The following is a 19,167-nucleotide window of genomic DNA, read 5'->3' as shown; positions in this document are numbered from 1 at the left end:
ATTTAATTAAACCCCTGGATCGTCTATGCTCAGGTGTGTACAAGCCTAGACTATGTAGCCTGTCCTCATAATTTAACCCTTTTAGCCTTGAAAACAGTTCAGCCAGGATTATAATTTTTTAATTCCAAATTTCAGTCCAGTTTTTGCGTTTCTCTTTGGATGAATCTGTGACAGGCTCTTGCAGTATCACATGTCTTTATCTTTTGTTTCCTTTAGCACCACTGCAGGAAATGTGGGAAAGCTCTTTGTGGAAAGTGCAGCTCAAAGCGATCCTCCATTCCGCTCATGGGATTTGAGTTTGAAGTGAGGGTCTGTGATAGCTGCTATGAGTCAATAACAGATGAGGAGTAAGTATAATGAAGAATTACAGTTGGGAAAGGTGGTAGTGTGAGGTTTATGTTAAACTTTAAAATGCTGGTATAATTCAACGGTAACTTCATTTTGATTAAACTCTATTTAGTTGAGGGCATCTTGATAACACGTATCAAAATTGGTAAGGTACTTAAAGATTTGAATTCTGGCCAAGTCACCATTTCTAGTTAGGCTTTTTATGATAGCAAGCTGCGTGATTTGCTTCTTTTTCAAACAAGAGATCAGTTGAAATTGAAAGGTGTATATTTTGTGCAATGAGTCAACTTGGCTTAGTAGTAACATCCTTGACCCCGAGCCAGAAGATTGTTGATTTGTGTTCTGTTGCAGGACACACAAATCCAGGCTGACACTTCAGTATAGTGCTGCGTTTTTGGAGGTGCCGTCTTTCAGATGATGTTAAACTGGAGTTCCGTTTGACTTGAGAGAGTGAAGGTGGGGGCTGTACCATAGGAAATTGCCAGGGTTGGAGAAAGTATAGGTTTTTAAAATATGTGGATTTTTTTGTTTCATAATGAGTGATTACATTATCAGGGCCAGAGAGATTTTTTTTTTGGCAATGATTTTGAAGTTAGCATCCTGTTTAAAATCCCAGTGACACCTGCTCCAACAAGATGTAACTTTGGGATTTTAGAGTGAAAATAGGAGCAAAGGAGTGGAAGTTCTCATCAGTTCAGTGATTTCTAATTGATTGCGCTCTGGGGAGACCTCAGCAGTGCACCCCTGAAGAAGCATAGAATCATTGACAGCAGCTGGTGGATTTTTGGGTTTAACTGCATGTGCGTTTGGGCTGCGAAGATGCTGTCAGTTTCAGAGGAGTGATGACTGTGAGCACTGACAGTTGTGCCATCATTAATGGAAAACCCAGGTCTTTATTTTTATATTTATTAATATTGAAGACACTTATTTGCCTGGTAGCATCAGATGTTATACGCTGATTATGTTTTTGTAAATATTTTTTCTTTCATTTTGTGCAGTCGAGCACCCACAGCTACTTTCCATGATAGCAAGCACCACGTGGTCCACATGCACTTTGATCTAACCAGAGGCTGGCTATTGACATCAGGCAATGACCGGGTTATCAAGGTAAAGGTGATTATTGTCTCCACCACCCCACCCCCGCCCAGTGTCTGTTCCACATTCAATTTCTACTCCAAGTGGAACTGTGCACATCAACAGTCTGATTATAAGAGATGCAATAGGGGATCATTTTTGGAGTGCGTGAAGGGGGAATTTTGCCTGCAGCCAATACGTACTGGAAAATTACCCCACCAGTGTGGAATAACTATGTATAAGGTTTGCAATAGCCAGTGTTTACTGAAAAATCATAGCCAGCAAGTGACATTAATTTTTGCTGAGCTCCCCATCAGCAAGTTATGTTAATGGTTGGTTGATTATTTTGTAAGTGTTATGACGTGGCAAATGATGTGTGCCAGGCAGACCAAATCCACAAGGGAAACTTGGTTGCGCTATCACAATGGTTTTGCAATTTGTATTTATTATAAGATGTGTGCACCAAATTCAGAAGTAATAAGCCCATCAAGACATTGAGATTTTAAAAATTAAGTAAAAATATTTAACAAAATAAAAAAATTCAAGTACATACAATTACTTACTACTATAATAACTCCTAAAATTCCTAACTAACCTGACCCCCAGTTCCACCCCCTTTCAGGCAACAGTCCAAAATAGATTTTAGATTTAAAACACTCAGCAAGTTAACACAATACCCACTTGACAGTGGAATTCCAAATGGCTTTTACCCAACTTCAGTTTTGTTACATAGCAGATTCATGCACATATGGCTGGAGCCTTCATTAAGGCTATTTTTCACACACCTGTTAGATCTTACATTTTACATGTGGACCTTCTTCCTCATAGCCTTTCATTCTCCTTGATATATGTTTCTCTCTTTTTAATATGTAAATTCTATTGTTCCATATGTCTTTGAAACTGTATCTTCCTCATAATATATAAACTTACATGTTGCCAATATTGTCAGTAACCTTTGGAAAAAATAAACACACTCCTTAGCCTTACTTATCTGGCTAGTTGTAAATCCAACAATCCCATTACACCTTATATGCTAAGCCAGCATCCATGTTTACTCTTTAGCATGTCAAGCACCTAGCTTCTTTTGGTGATTTAAAGCTTGATGGACTGAGAGCACTTGTAGAGAGAGTTAGCTGGGTCATTGGGTGGGTAGTTAGGATGCAGAGATCTGTAATGCTGCATCTTGCGAATAAACCTACTAGATCCTTGTCTTATTTTGTACTTCACCATCTGGCTTGGATACAAGTTATATCGAAATTTCCTGTGAGTCTTATGAGCATTCACTGTATATAAAGCAAGTGGAAATCAGCATAAACATTTAGAACTGTGAGGAAAGTGTTGAACTGGTGCCATATTCCTTCAAGTCACTTTGTATGAAAAATCAATGCTGAAGCTGTACATGCATCATGGAAGTTTTTCAGTTTTTAGTGCAAGCCATCCTTATGCTGTAAAGAGGCATTTAAAGTTGCAGGAAATAAATTTAGGACTCTGAGAAGAAATTTTTGAAAAACCATTGAAAAAAGTCAGTATAAAACACCAGAAATATGATTTTGAGCCCTGTTACACCAAAGTTTTCGACGTAATTTTGCAGTGCCCTTAGAATAATGATTTAAGTTTCCACAGTTGCAGCAGAGTCCCAGGAAATTGTGGTATAGTGTGAAAAGTGGGGTAGCTCACATAACACATTCATTTCCTTGGACTTTTTGCATTGGGAGAAGGACAAGCCATTGCAAGTTTTCAGGAAATTCCATCGTTTTACTGATTTGGGTATATCTTTGTTACAAAAACAAGATCAGTTCATTGTAAGTTTAGGAAATAACATACCAATTTGCTTTGCTTCTTACAGATTCCAGCTTCCGTTTAAAACATTTAATGGTTTAATTTCTTTGGGTCTGAAACTTTTGACCTCGCTTTCCCACCCTGCCCTCCCCTCCCCCGCACTAAACTGCCACAGTTTTGCAACTTCCTACTCCCATCTACATGACTCACGGTATCTCCTGATTCAGTGTCATCTGCAAACTTGGATATATAACCCTCAATTCCTTCAACTAAGACATTAATAATTGTGAAAAAAAGCTGAAGTCCCAGAGCATTTCCTGGGTATGTAATGAGCTGCTAATGTAATATGTGCCAGGTCAGCTCAAACCACCCACCCCAGATCTTACCCTCCACTCTTCACTACCTCCCAAGTCCCATGTTCCCTTTTTCAGACTCTCAATCTTGGCTCCTTGCAACTTGGTCTAGGTTGAAAGGAAGATGGATTGGGTTGGAACCTGACTTGGTGTGGCCTCTCTCAAACTCTTCTCCTGACTTTAACATAAAATTTCAAGAACAGATTAGACAGTTGATGTGGGTCAGGAAATGCCTCCCAGGATTGTGAAAGGAGCAAAGGTCCCAGATTTGATTCCCAATCTGTGTGGAATTTAGCTGATCTTGGTTTGAGTATGGGAAAGGCCCAGCAGTCCTTGCTTAGGAAAGGGAAAATAATCTCAATAATAAGTGAGAATAAGCTCTCACTCCTGGTTATCGTCCAGTGACCTCTTTTGCAAATTACATGTGCAGATGTTGGGTGAGAACAACGTTGCTCTCCTCTTGTTACCACCTTGGCCCAATGATCAAATAGGCTGTTAGTTTGGGCTCGTGTTAAGAATGGCTATATGGCTGGGGTCTCTTAAGTACTGTCCATGGAACTGATCCCAAAGACCAACGGTGTGTTCAGGAGAGGAAGAGGGAACAGCAAGCTCAGGAGTCAAATTCACAACCTTGCCGCATGTCCGGCTTGAGGGATATGCAATCAAATTCAGCATAAAAACCTTGAACTTAGAGCATGAACAATAAATGCCCTGGCTTGCTCCAACTGATCTTGGCTACTCCTGTGACAATGTGGAGTCTTAGAATGACATGTTTAGAGCACTAAAACTGGAGACTGTTTAACTTGTATCAAAAGAATCGTGCTCACTGAATGGCTCTATGCTATATGGGAACAGTTCCAGTGGAAGTACATTAACACTCCTGTTCCACAGCCTATATTTCAATCTAGGTTCCGTTTTTGATGTGCATTTCATTTACACTACACATTTTAAGTTTTTCTTCATTTCACAACAAATTTTGTTTTAGTAGGAAATTTTATTTTATTTTTCATTTTGATTGAAGCTGAACAGTTGGTTAAATTCCTGGGGGGATTTCTCCAAATTCAGTGCAGCTGCAGTCAGTGTTGGATTCTACTTTATCTGGAATTCAGTGTACACTGTTAGGTGCTGCATTGCTTAATGGTGTCCCGGGACAACATTGAGTGCAAGCTGTGTGGAATGGCCTTAGGATAACAACTAGAAATTAGGAAAACATGGTGAGACCTGTGACTGACGTGAGAAGCTATCTTCAAGTCCCTGGGAAACATTGCAGCTAATTCCAGTAATAGTATTTGTTATCTGTAAAACATTAATCTTCTGGAGGTCCTAAATATTTAATTTACATACACTAGTGTTAAGTTCCTAAAAAGAACCATAGGCTAAAGTTACTGGTGCTGAACCTAAATAGAGCTATAATACCCCAGGGAGTTGATAAGTTATCTAATTGTGTTTAACATGCAAGAAGGCTTACAAACTTGTGAATTTGTTAACTGGAATGCTGATTGTACTTCCCCACAGCTCTGGGATATGACTCCTGTGGTGTCGTGACATGCTCCTGATAAGCATGATGAGGGATTCAGTCGAATGGGCTAGTCTACACATGGAGGATCAGTCTGCAATGGTAATACAATGTGGTGGCTTCGATGAAGAACAGAAAGGAATTTGATATTTTTCAAAAGCAACCTTCCAAACCCTGAACAGTTTTTAACAAGCCCAAAGTGATTCCAGAAAAAACTTGGCTGTGAGCAATTAAGTACGGTTTTCCAGAGGGTAATTTGTGCAGTTGAGGTGTTTGTTTAATTTTGCTGGAATTTTTTGATGGACCTGAACAATCTTTGTGAGCTGTGTGTATGTTTTTCTTAATTGTTGTGATAAATTCTGTCTGTCTGTCTGTTTTTGTTTTGTATTTCACTTTTGTTACTCAGCAGCTAATCTTCATCTTTAAGGACACATCCTGTTTTGGTAATGTTCTTTATAACAACTGTATTGCCGTGTCGGTTTGTTTAAAATAATTTTTCGTTGTGTATGAGAAATCATTTCGACTGATAATTTGGGCTTTTTTCCACAGCAGAAGAAAACACAGACTAAAAACAAAATGGCAGCAGAGGAAATAATAATGGTCTAATTGCCTAGATATTCATTTTATCCATTTCAAAGAGTGAAATTTCTGTACCTAAAAGCATTCCACTTTGTCTTTAGTAATCTTAAATGGTTAATCCAATCTCCTCGTCTGCAGAAGTGGATTATGAGAAAATGTGGTGGTTTCTCGATGTTGGAAGGTGTAAATGATATAAATATACAAATATAACATGTTTAATGGAATTTGGGTCTGCAGGATGAACAGTAGTTCCAAACGAGTCAACAAAACAGATACTTAGCAATGTTTACTACCACAGTCTTGCTGTTGAGGCTGCTTTGCAATAGAATAGGATTCTGATGCTCCAAAACTAACAATGTACTCTGATTCTCTACTCCTTGTTATCCCTTCACATCTTTGTCCCCATTGCTCCCTTCAAAGGAGGGGAGGCTATAACTGAGGAGCAGAGTGAGCTCAAAATAGCTGTAAAAAGAGCAGCTCCTTGATTTTCAGATCAACATGTTCCTCCTTTTGACTTCTGCTTTTCTTCCTTCTCTACAGTCTGCTGATAAATTCAGTTAATTGATTAAACCCACTCTGATCAGTGGGTGTTACGGTCTGGTGATACATTCAATGATCTGGTTGAACCCATTCTGATTAGTAATGGGTGTTACAGTCTGGTGATATATTTAGTGATCTAGTTGAACCCTAGCCCGTTCAGTAGTGGGTGTACTTTGGTGACCAAAATGGAATTTGAATTTTCAACCTTCTGGCTGGTAGGTAAGCATTAAACAGGCTGCTTTTTTCACAAGTGTCTTTTTAAGTTACAGTACAGTTCATGTATTCTAGAAAATATTGTAGAATTTTAACCATTTTCCTTAGTTTCTCATTGACTTCTGTCAACTCACTTCCATGTTTCACATAATTTGAGATTTAAATTTTGGGCCTGACCTAGCCTTTGCCTGGATGGTTTGTTGATTAGAAAGAAGCTTATGTTGGAACTGGTGCTTCCAGTCATGAAGTCTTTGTAATTTGAGCACAGAAGGAAGCTGTTCAGCTGATTGTACTCCTGCTTGGTCCACATCAGATCTTGACTCCACTCCCATTCCCTCACTTTTTCCTGCAACCCAGTATTGTGTTTTCGGTTCACTCAATTCTTTTGGATTGAAGAATAAAAGTGCCTTTTACATCCTTAGAACTTTCCACAGTGATTCTCATCCACTGAATTATTTTGAAGCATGGCTATTGTTGTTATGTTGACACAAGTAGTGGATAGTTTGCACACAGTAACAATTGTTACTTTCATAGACCCTCTCTACAATGCAAGGGACTTGATAGCTCAGATTGGTCAGGCCATTCTTGATTATTGTAATCCTTTGTAATCTTTTTTTTGCCTTCAGAAAACAGATCATGTCCATGCTTGGTAGTATTCATAAATTATGTATGACACACATTAAAGAAAAACGGTTTTACTTGAATGTTTGCAATTAATCTTCATTCCATCTGTTGTGCTTTTTTAATATAAGGAACAGAGATTGCAATAAAGCACAACGTAAACCAGTAATAACCAATTTAAGCACAACATTTTGCAAAGCAAATTATGAACAAATTTATGTAGGAACAGGAGGCGGCCAGATCAGCCCCTCAAACCTGTTCCATGACCCTTGATAACTTTGCTAAAGCTCCAGTTGACACCCAATATCTACAGCCTTTAGGGAAGGGTGGTGGTAGCGAGAGCTCCTAATTTGCACTACGTGTGGAAAAAGTGCTTCCTATTTTCACTCTTAAAAGGTCTAACTCCAATTCTTAAGATTATATCCCTCATTCTTGATTCCCCCACTAGAGGAAAGAGTTTCTCTGTTTCTACCCTATTGAATCTTTTTAATGTTTTAAACATCTCGATCTGATTACCATTTAATTTTCTATCTTCAGGAGTATAAACCAAGTTTAGCAATCTGTCCTCATAATTTAACCATCTAAGCCCTGATATTGTTCTGGTGAATCTTGGCTGCACCCCTTCCAAGGAAATATGTATCCCTCCTGAGTGCAGTACTGCAGATGTGGTCTGACCAAAGCTCTCTACAATTGAAGGATAACTTTCTCCCCTTATAATCCAGCTGCTTTGAGATAAAGGCCAACAATCTAACTTTTTTGAGTGCACTCTTGTACCTGTCCACTAACTTTAAATGAGGACAAGGCATCTATTCATACAGTCATTCCTCAGGCATGAAAAATTGTATATGTTGTTGTAATTAGCGGTCTGATTTCTGTATGGTTATGATTTTCAAAACACACAGGATTTGGAGATCTGGGGAAAGAGAGATGGAAATAGATAGCATCCACCCCTCTTACATAGTAGTGGTCAATGAAATAAAGAATAAATTGGCCAGTGTTGAAGTAGATACTCTGGGCAGGTAGAATTAACATATTTCAGCATTTAAGATAATACAAAGCAATAGGGTAGGGGGTGTGGGGGAAAGGGGTTATGAAGAACCAATTAGAAATTGAACTTACTTTGCACCCAAACAAAGATGATAGGAAAAATACACGTCTACATAAAGTGACTGCATTATCAAAAATAAAATTGAAAGCTATTTGGCATTTCTTCACCTAAACTGAAGTGTAAAAAGGCCACCTGCCATTTTAGGATCTGTAAGTGATGCTGAGAATGTAAAAGTGACATGCAGCAGAATATTAATCTTCAGAACATTATCTCTTCCTCGCTCAACTGGAAAGGGAATCCAATTAAGTGTTGACTTCCTGGATAGCATGTCAAATGACAAAATACTCTTAGCGACAATGCTGGAGGAAATAATGGTGGCCAGAATTACTCACCCACTGCTCTTCAAATGCTGTCATGAATCTTAAACATCCTCTTGTACCTGTACAGGCAGATGTGGCCTCAGTTTTAACATCCCTGAAGCATGTTGTCACTAGCAATGTTCTGTTTCTCAGTACTGAATGCTCAGCTTGAATTACTGTCAAACACCAAAGTGGGACATGAACTCATGACCAGATCCTTAAATATGGAGATTTTCTATTGGAAAATACATACATCTCATGGAATTGCTTGAAGTGCGGTTAGGGTGGATTTTGGTGATAACTTCATGCTGATCTTTTGCTTATGCACCCCTTTAATTCTCACTGATCACTAATAATGGAACATCATCCTCTGTCCTTGACGTGTTACATGGGAGAATTGTATGAGCTTAATTGTTCTTGCTGCAGTCTGTTTACCACCAGGATACGTGTTGGCAGGGATACATAGATTGCTGTAGAGTTACATTGGACTTCACCTTTTCAAAAACTTTTCCTGCATCTCTAGGTTATCACGGCAGATTTAAGTGCATCTTACATGCCATGGACAATGTTAAACAACTGACCCACACTAGATGGGTTTCTCCAAAGATTGATCCCTATTTGACCAGTTTGACTGAATTTGAGAGATTATTGAGGTGTTAATTCTGGGTAAGATTTTGGAATCAATTCGAAGATATTGCTAAACGAAAAATGCACCACAAAAGATTATCCTTTAAGGTTAAAGCATCTTGCAAAGGATTCAAGATTAACTTAAGATAACAAACTATCCTATATTAAGAGGCTATGGAGCTAACTTATTTTAAAGCATTTGGATTTTTCTGGATTTTGGGCTCTAGACCTCTCTCTGTGAATCCACTTATCTGTGGCATCTCTTTCAACATGGGAACCTGGCCATATTCACTGCTTCAGTCTCTTGAAATTTCTTGATTCTCTTGCTGATTGAAGATGACGAATCATGGTACGATCATGGTGAGAATAAGATATTTCTGCCATGAAGCATAATGTAGCGGTATTGTCACTGACCTAGTAATCTAAAGACCCAGGATAATAGCTGGGTTTGAATCCCACCACTACGGATGGTTTAATTTGAATTCAGTAAAAAAGCCTGGAATTAAAAAGTTTCATGATGACCACGAAACCATTGTCGATTGTTGTTAAACCCTTAGGAAAAGAAATCTACCTTAAGTGAGGGAGACTGATTAATTTTAGTGACTGACTGCCCCTTTACAGGTATGCACAATATTGCTTGAAGTCATCTTTTTATTGAGTGATTGTCATTTATCATGTCCTAACGAGTGTTTAAGTGCACATTTTGAACTGAGTTTTCCTAGTGAACATAATACAATATTTAGGTCATCAATGAAAATTAGATTTTGCAAAGATGATAGGTGAATCAAGAAAGTTGCCGATTTGGCTGGGAACTATGGTGAAACTTACAGCAAAGGAGCAGGCCTTTCAACCTGCTGGCTCTTTGAAAGAGCACCATGCTTAGTCCCACTTCCCCACCTGTAAGTTCTTCATTCTCTGGTACCTTTTCAACTTCCAGCAGCTTTTCAGGCAAAGTGTTCCCGATCCCAACAACTGAATGGTTGGGGGCGTGGGGGAAGAAATCACTCGACCTGCCCTTTTAGATCTTTTGCTAATAATTTTGAGTCTATGACTTTTACGTATTCCCTCTGGTGAGTGGGTCAATAGCTTTTCTATCAGAACTTGTCATCTTCCAAAGCCTCTTAAGCCACCTCTTGACTTCTCTGTTCCAAGTAGAACAGTCCTAATTTTTCCATCCTCATAACTGAAGTCCTTCATCCCTGAATATATTCTAGTAAACATTCTCTACCCTTTCTAAAGTCTTTATATCTTTCCTGAAGTGTGGTGCTTAGAATTGACCACAATACTCCAGCTGAGGCCTAAATAGAGATTTACATGATTCTTGCATGATCTCTCTACTTTATATTCCATTTCTCTAATTATAAACCCAACTAACTTGTATGCTTTTTAACCAACTTAACAACTTGCCATGCCACCTTTAAAATGTGTATGTGAACACCAAGTTCTTTCTGCTCATCTTTAGTTATTTGATTGTGTCAGAATCATGTGAGTGCTGTCCAGATGAGCAAAGTAGGGACCAGAATGAAAATTTTACAGCAATATGTTAACACTTGCCACACAATAGTTCTAATAGTGGTCTTTGAATGCGGCTCCACCTGAAATCCAGACCTGTAATATCTACATGAGGGCCCAAAGCCTGTTAGAATGGGATTGAATTTACTTTTTCAAGTCTAGTTGGCTGAAGATGCTTGTAAACGGTTACTGTTGAAAAAATGATTGCTTGTAAATGTGAGGAGACATCACAGTGCAATATTTAAAATCTATCGTCTCCAAAATTGAGCAGTATTCTTGTGCATTAGCTTACATTAGTACTTGCAGTAGTGAGCCTTTTAGCCTCTGATCACTTACTAATGAAAGTACAGATGTATATTTCCAGTCAGAAATTTTACAACCTGCACAACAAAGATGAATACTATTCCCTCAGAGGTAAGGAAACCTCTTCAGATATTCTCACTCTCCTGCTCATTCAGTGGCATGCAGGAGCCATCTGGTCATGGGCTTTCCTCCACATGTGCTAATATGAAAAGCATGCTTCAACTCTTGACCCACTGGTAATGTGAACAATGGAAATTTAAGCACAAAATAAGTTGTAAGAAAGGATGCGGTTTTGTTTGCAATTAATGATTCACATAGAAATAATGGTAGGTAGTCTGACCTCCAGTCTTTGACAAAGCAAGTACCTGTAAGCAGTTCTCTTTTGTGTCTGTCCCTTTTCATAGGCTTTGATGGTTGGAAATACTTGAGGCATTTCGGGTAGATGCATATCTTTCTGTGATCCAACACAGTTAACTTGAAGAAAAGCTGATGGAATTACTGAAAATTAATTCCAGGACAGGAAATATTCTAGAGGTACAGTAAGTCACAAAATTCCCAATAACCAGTTGGGTAGCAACTGTTAAATTTGTGCGAATACTGCTGCAAAGAGTTAATATTCAAGTCTTTTTAGTCAGTTTGGAGTTATAGTTTGTCAAAGTTATTGAACTATTTTGATTTGTGTGTATGTTTAAATACCTCACATCCCAAAAGATTCAATAAAGGCAATCCATCCAATTTCATTCCTTTTATCCCTGCCCCCAAATGGTGAGGCTTCCAGGGGTGATAGCTGTTCAGACTTGAATATCATTTAAGGAGGGCACTGTTTTAGGACCCCACTCAGTCATTTTCCGTATTGTTTAAATTGTTCCTGACTGAGCAAAAGGCAGTCCCAAAATCAGTTCCAGCAATGCAAATGCGGCTGGCCATTCCTTTAACGAGAATGGGATTTAGTGGTGTTAAAGGTTGAATTCGGCAACATACAACCAATTAAACAGGCGCACACTGTATTTTTCTTATTTTCGGAGTAAAACATCCCAAGATCTATCCAGTTCCTGTTTAGGCAGAAACAGTGCAGCTGGGTATTCTCCAACAGTAAGGATCTGACCAATGTTAGCAGCCTGCAGGACAGCCAAGTTCCAATTATCTCATGCAAATGATTAATAACGTTCACCTTAGTAACAAACCGTTTAACTATTATTCAACACCCAACTTTGAATAGGAAGTACCAGGCCCAAGTAAAAAGGCTTTTACATTAGTTTGTCACCAGTTATAACTGGAATTTAGTCTACGTGGAATCTGTAATTTAAGGTACTTTGTGACTGAACCTTACTATTTAAAAAGGTAGGTACATTTGTAGGTGGAGGAATCTCGTGAGCATAGATGAAGTGTAATGCACACATCGTGTACTGCTATGCACTAAAATGAGATTGCCGCTAATGCAGCAGCCTGTGCTGTGCTGTGGAAAGATGTTCCTCCTACTGATAAAACAATAAAACTGGTACAAAGCAAAGTATTGCATATGCTAGAAATCTGAAATAAAAACAGAAAACGTCAGAAATACAGTACTCAGAAGGCCTGGCAGCATCAGTGGAGAGACAAACAGAAGTAACCTTTTGAGTTGATGAATGACCTTTCATCAGAACTGAGTATTTTCAGCATTTTCTGTTTTTATTTTAAAGTGATGCAGGTGTGTTTTGATAAATCATTCCAAAAGTATTGTACACCCAGGTTTTGTTGCACCTTTGATTGGTTTCACAAATAACACATTCCAATTCAGTTAAGAACTTCAATGTGTCTCATTAAGTAATGTAACTAAATTGTTATTGTATTAATGTAATGGCAATCAAAATAAATCTGTATGAGAGATGTTTGTTTGTTATAATTATCATAACCTTGAGCAACAAGTACTGGATGACATTCTCTAACTGCACATGTGCATTATTCTTCGTTGCCCTTGATCTATCCACAGCATTTGACATCCTTCCAGTGCCTTGCCTCTGGCCAACATTGTAGAACTTGCATAGTTCTCAGCAACCTCTTTTCCTTCTTTCCCTGTGCTGCCATATCCATAGTCCCTTAAAGCTTTATCCTTGCCCCATTACAGTTTGGTGTGCTGTCCCTTGACAGCTTCACCTGCAGCTTCCACATTTCCTCGTTCCTCTATCTCCCCTACCAGTCTCGTGTGCCAACTCCAGCCTTCAATCTTGAACAAGTCATGACTTACAGCACATCAAAGCCAATGTTGTCATATTCAGCTCCCACGGTAAAAACTCCACTCCTCTACCTTTGATTGCATTTTTTTTCTTGACCACACTCTAGCTGAATCAGAATATTTGCAAATTTGGTATGATTTCTGACCCCAAGTTGAGTCTTAAACCCCACATCCCAATAATCACCAGGACCCCTTACTTCCACTTTTGCAGTATTATCTGTCTTCAACCTTACATCTGCCTCTCAACAGCTGAAACCCTTGAACATGCCTTTATGACTCGTCTATTCCACCCTCCTTTCAAACAGTGCCTAAGTACAGGTGCTACTAACTCATCAGCTACATCACTGGCTCCCTGCAGGAGGGTAACTGACAAGACCATAACCACAGGATCAGTTATTTGTGTATTAGGCTGATGGAATCTCTTAGAGCTCCAAATAACTGTGATAGTGTATTTTTCCCTCTTGCAACGGGAGAGGTAATCTATTTGAAACTTATTTACATCTCTAAAAATATTTGACAAAGGAATTTCTTATGAATGCATTAAACATTCACACTCTTAATATAACAGTCCTTGCCTGTGAAAGAGGCCACTTAAATGTTCTCCTAGTTCTGCTGTGGGAATAATCATGGAGTAAATGAATGTTAAATATTGAGTAGTGTTAAAAATACTGATATTTTATTGGTTTCATAAAGACAAAGCAGTTAGGCCAATATCTAGGAGGCATTTTAAATATTTAATTGCTAATCTAGGAAAAATAAATTAGATATTTTAAATAACTAACAATGTGGACAAACTAGAACAATTGGGAAATATGCAATGGATCAGTCTGCATTTGGAGGGAATATAGATTAATATTTTGGTTTTTGATTCTCTATTGGAATTGGAAAGTAGTTAAATCCCCTTCTAGGACTGAATGTAATGAAGGGTTAAGGACAAGAGTACAGATATACCAAATGTAAAAACCTGCAGTTGAAGGCTTTAACAGCCAGTGTGAAGTTCAGAAAGCTGGAAATGAGGTAAAATGGTGCTGGATGAATGCAAAGAGCAGTTCAAGCAATGGAAAACCATGAGATGAGGGTAAAAGCAACTTCAAATAGAAGTAAAGATGATGAGAGGAGGCTCAGGGAGAAGCAGAAAGGAAAATGGAGGTAAAGAGCTAAAGACTGATATTTCTCATCAGAGCTCAGCTTAAGGTGCTGCAGGTGACAAAGAACAAAGATAAAATACTGTTCCTGACTGCACTGAACTGTGGTTGGTGCAGTATAAGGGTCTGGCTTTGAAAGGGTTAACATGGGACTGGATACGGTATCACCCACAGTAGCAGCAACCAGAACAACCCAGAAGCTGGAGGAGAAATTTAAAACCTGGAAGATTAAAAGAGTAGCACCAGAGAAAATCTCCAAAGCAGGACTGGAAGCAGAAGGCAGAAATAAAATTTTACACTGCAGCATAAGACTCCACTGAAGTCCAGTTTCAGCACCCAAAGAGTGCAGAGTCAGAAGACCCAGCAGGGGTGAGCTAAAAAACTTAAGTTCTTGGGTAGAATGAGCTTTGAAGTCAGCAGCAGTGAGAATTGCCATTTTAGAAACACACATTGAACAGCCCTGATTCAGCGCCTGACCACGTGGCAGCCGAGCTCACTCCTGTCGAAAAAATATCATAACCTGCAGTTAAAAACCCAGCAAAAGCTGGGAATCTATGGAGTTGCTGTTAAATTGTAAAACAGAAATCATGAACATCATTACTGCAGGAGCTTTACAAAACCGACCATCGCGGGAAACCTTGTTGAGAAGTATATGGCAGCCCCATCTTCAATTCCTAACAACATTTAAAGCTATACACACAGATTTTTAAATGACTATGGATCAAAAATCTACCTTACCAAAGCAGTCGCAAAATTGGGGACGTTGGAGAAAGAGATTTCTTAGATACACAATTGCTTCAGCTTCTGTTTTTTTTGTGGGGACCAGAACAGGTTAACACCTTCTAGGGCAATTAGGGATAGGCAATAAATGCTGCCCTAGCCAGCGATGCCCGCATCCCATGAAAAAATAAAAACAACACTGCTTTATTTGGTAGGCCCAATAGCCAACAATATAATGGCCAGACAAGGAATCAATGAATCCTCTGCAAAATTTGATGAAGTTGTGAAATCATTTGACACATTTTAATATGAGCAGTAACAAGATCCTTGAAAGAGCAAAGTTTAGCAAATGTGTTCAACAGCCAGGGGAACCTTTACTCTCCTTCATTAATAAGCTGAACAGAATGGCTGAAGGTTGTGACTATGGTGACCTGAAATCAGAGCTAACCAGGGACAGAATTGTTGTCGGAGTGGCGGAAGATGCACCCTCAGCCATGATTCAAGCTAAGGAGGATTTGACCTTTAAAAGGCCATTCAGATCATCAGGCAACCCGAAATCTGTTTACAGCACAGATCAATCTTAAGGGGTGAAGGCAAGCCATGATACAGAGCAACCCCCATTGTCCAGCTAGTAAAACAGTAGAGGAGCAGGGACGCTCCAGGTCAAGGGCAGCAATATCCTAACCGACTACCACAGGGTGAACGACCATGCCAGCGTTGTGGAGCCAGGCGACCCCACAGGCATGATCAATGTCTGGCAGCCTCGACACTGTTTCAATTACAACTGCATAGGACACTTCGGAAAACTATTCAAAGCTAAAAGAACCAGACACAAAGATGATCCTAAGACGATTCACAACGTCGAGGCATCACACCAAGAGGAAACACAACCATGCCTCTTGGGTAAGGTCAGAGGTTGGATTTTCGTTCTGGACATAGACATCTTGGTTAATGGTCATCTCACAAACTTTAAATTGGACACGGGAGCCAGTGTTATGGTCCTCTCAGATGAGGAACCGTGACTGAGACACCTCTAGCTGTGAACGATAGAGACACCACTCTGAGGCCCAGAGGAATCAGACTTCTGGTTGTAGGTATAATTCTAGAACCATTAAGGTATGACAGCGAACAAATCTTTGAAGTCAGATGTCATACGAAATCAGCCTCAATCATAAAATGGTAGAAGGCGCCAAAACAACCTCTTGTCAATTACAAACAACTGCAAGTTCCCGAGACCCCCCAACAGAAAAGATACTCTCGACTGGGCCTTCGGCTTTGCAAAGCGTTAAAACAACAGAGCTCATTTGTCCACTTTCTTTGCAGGTGCCAGAAGCTCCTTATTGGAGAGACTAGCCAACTGCTCTGATGGTTACCACCACACCAAGTGGAAGACAGTCAAGAGATGAACCAGCAAAAATAGCCTCAAACTCTGGTTCCCACATCTGTTGGTAGGATACCTCAAGACACCATGATACAGACTCTGCAACCTCCGGCTAGTACAACCGTTAGCCAGACTATGCAGAAACAGAAAAACACTATCATCCATACACAGCACACCTCAGTGAGGTAAGGAAGCAAATCAATGAGAATGTTGCACAGAAAGCTAAACTGCAAGGTGAGCCCGTTGATCAGTCACACCCACACAATAGGAGGAGACACCTTCCACCCAAACGTGCATCATGGCGAACCACACATCAGAAGAAAAACAGAATGAACACAATAGATGAGCTGAGTTTGTTCTCCCTGTAAGGAATGGGATAAACCAATGACCATCGATAACACTAGATGGGGAGTTGAGAAGGAAGGTTCAACTCCAAAGAATGAAAGAAAAAGAATGACCACATCCAAAACAACCTCCTGTTCATCAAAGTTTACCCAGTACATCAAAACCTACCATTCCTCCAGCTGTTGTAAAAGACTTAGAGGGGAAGTGGGAAGAAGGGGGTAGTAGAAGTAATTTAAGAATTGGAGGGGAAGGTGTGGTATAAGGGTCTGACATAGAAGGGTTAATGTGGGTCTAGGTACAGTATCGCTGTCATGAAATCCATTGATCTGCGTGTCCCTGGGTAATAAATCAGCAGTCTGTGGAGAATATAACATTTAAGGTACAGGATCTTCCAATGCTTGTTACTTTGGTTCTTGCCTAGTAACAAGGGTGGGACCCTCTGGGATTGTTTTGATATGTCCCCAGATCAGTTCAAGGGTCAACTAACAGCTCTTCTTGACACAGTTGGTTTCTGGAGAGTCAGGAGCAGTGTGGGGAGGAAGCCCTGGTAATCGAAGAGGGCTCAGAGGAAGTCTTGGGAGTCATATCTAGCTGGATACAGCCAGGAGACAGGAGTTCGGAGAAACTTGGGGGCAGTGCCAGCTTAGTGAAACTAACTGTCTAGCAAAGAGCTAGAATTATACCAGTAAATAGAGGCTGAAGTGCAGACTAGAGAATCCAGGGTGAAGGAATTTCAGAAGGTGAGATTGAAACCCTGTGACATGGGCCATTGTTAAAGCCATCTGAGTGGGAGCGAGAATTGAGAGAATTCCAAGGAGATCTTTTCAAAGGTGAAGCTGGGAATCCCATATGAAACACAGTTTTAATGAGATTGTTTGACTTGGTGTTTACGGATGTCTGGGTGGGTTCTTGAGAAATCCACGGACTCTGCCTTGCATCTGTCATTTACTCTAACGTGGTGTGTTCAACCACAGTTCATCTGTTAATTCACATGTACCTCATACTTACCCTCAATGTTAGAGTACAAGATACACATTGTAAATTGTCTTATTTTTCTGAACTTGTATAGTAAAGTTTTGGGGTTTTTTTGGTTCGTTTGAAACCTGTGGAATCTTGTGACTTTATTCTAAAAGCAGGTGTCTTAAATCTCAACCTTTACTTTAAACAAAACATTGGTCTCTATCTCCCCCCATGTCCTGGGGTCAGGCCAAGGATTGTAACATCCACCCACAGTGTGATGTAAAGGAACACATGACCCAAGTTTGGAGGGCAGTCTTGTACTGGACAGAGATGGGTGTAGAGGCACGCATGGAGATAGTTTCTAGCTTAGATCTTATACTGTATGTATGTATATAGTTATGAGTCGTTAATAAGCACTTACTGTTAAACTATACAAGACTCAGAACTGTTGTGTGAGACCAACCGAACTACACACATCTTACAACAGTTGGAAGTTAAATGATTAATAGGTGGGGGAGATTAAATGGTCAGTAACTGGGAGATCACTTGGTGACATACAAATGTTGAACATGTGATCACCCAATCTGTGTTGGCTCTCCCCATTATGGAAGAGATTGCCCAATGAATAGCAAAAACAAGACTCTTGATTGAAAAACCATAGGGAAAGATTTGCATTCACAACACCTTAGTAACAACCTCAAGAGTTACATTTGCTTTCACGCTGCCAATATCAGGTAGTGCTAGGTTTATGGTTTGTTGCTTTTTCCTCCAGGCTTTTCATGAGTTTCTCCTCCTCTACAGCTGTTGCTCTTGTTTGTGCCAAAAGAAGATGAGTTGACACAGGTTTCCGATCTGATTGGCGGGGGAAAGTAGAGAATGGTAAACACCCTTTATAATTCAACGTCAGGAAACCGATGAAAAGTTTGCCGAAATTTTAATCACAAAGTGCCTGCACTAGAGATACCACTTCAGAGCACTTCTAAAACAGGGACAAAATAGACATGTACAATTTTAAATTTAAGTAATGAATATTACATTTTTGAATGAATTGGACAGCACAAGAGGCAGCCATTTGGCTTACCATGCCTGTGCCAGCTCTTTGCAAGATCAATGTAGCCCCACATCCCAGCTTTTTCCCATCACCCTAGAAATCTGTCCTCTTCAAGTACATTTCCAATTACAATTAAAAGTTCATATGGAATTGGATTCCACCATCCTTTCATATAGCGCATTCTAGAACAACTCTCTAAACATATTCCAGAAACCAGCTAACAATCTGGCGACAGGTTTCTGTTAATGCCTGGCTAATGGAGGTTAAGAAATGTACAAGAGTGCCTAGATCAAACATCTAATGCCATGATTTCAAAGCTAGATGAACAAAACAATCATATTCATACTTTACTGGATCTACTGAACAAGATTTCAGTGAGCAAGTGGTCAATTTATGGAATAGGCTGCCTTTGGGAGATGGTGGAAGCAGTCTGTCTTAATTCAAACGCAAAATGAATTTCTTTCAGAAGAACATTTTGGGA

The 19,167-nt window shown here is 39.6% G+C and overlaps 2 protein-coding genes across 3 annotated transcripts in view; one reads left to right on the top strand and one right to left on the bottom strand.

Annotated features, from left to right (window-relative positions):
* Positions 1-7,125, top strand: part of wdfy2 (WD repeat and FYVE domain containing 2) — a 41,238-nt gene extending 34,113 nt beyond the window's left edge. For both annotated transcript variants that reach the window (XM_078559428.1, XM_078559427.1), the window contains 3 exons: positions 217-347; positions 1,347-1,455; positions 5,070-7,125. In XM_078559428.1, coding sequence (XP_078415554.1) covers positions 217-347; positions 1,347-1,455; positions 5,070-5,099 — 270 coding nt within the window. In that variant the 3' untranslated portion in view covers positions 5,100-7,125. The remainder of the gene's footprint in view (positions 1-216; positions 348-1,346; positions 1,456-5,069) is intronic.
* Positions 7,126-9,718: 2,593 nt separating this feature from the next.
* Positions 9,719-19,167, bottom strand: part of dhrs12 (dehydrogenase/reductase (SDR family) member 12) — a 29,375-nt gene continuing 19,926 nt past the window's right edge. The window contains exon 10 of the mRNA XM_078559429.1: positions 9,719-18,487. Within this exon, the coding sequence (XP_078415555.1) occupies positions 18,366-18,487 (122 nt within the window). The 3' untranslated portion in view covers positions 9,719-18,365. The remainder of the gene's footprint in view (positions 18,488-19,167) is intronic.

The sequence above is a fragment of the Cetorhinus maximus genome, chromosome 16 (genome assembly GCF_964194155.1).
Source record: "Cetorhinus maximus chromosome 16, sCetMax3.hap1.1, whole genome shotgun sequence".
Taxonomy (NCBI): Eukaryota; Metazoa; Chordata; class Chondrichthyes; order Lamniformes; family Cetorhinidae; genus Cetorhinus; species Cetorhinus maximus.
This window is presented reverse-complemented; position numbering and strand designations above follow the sequence as displayed.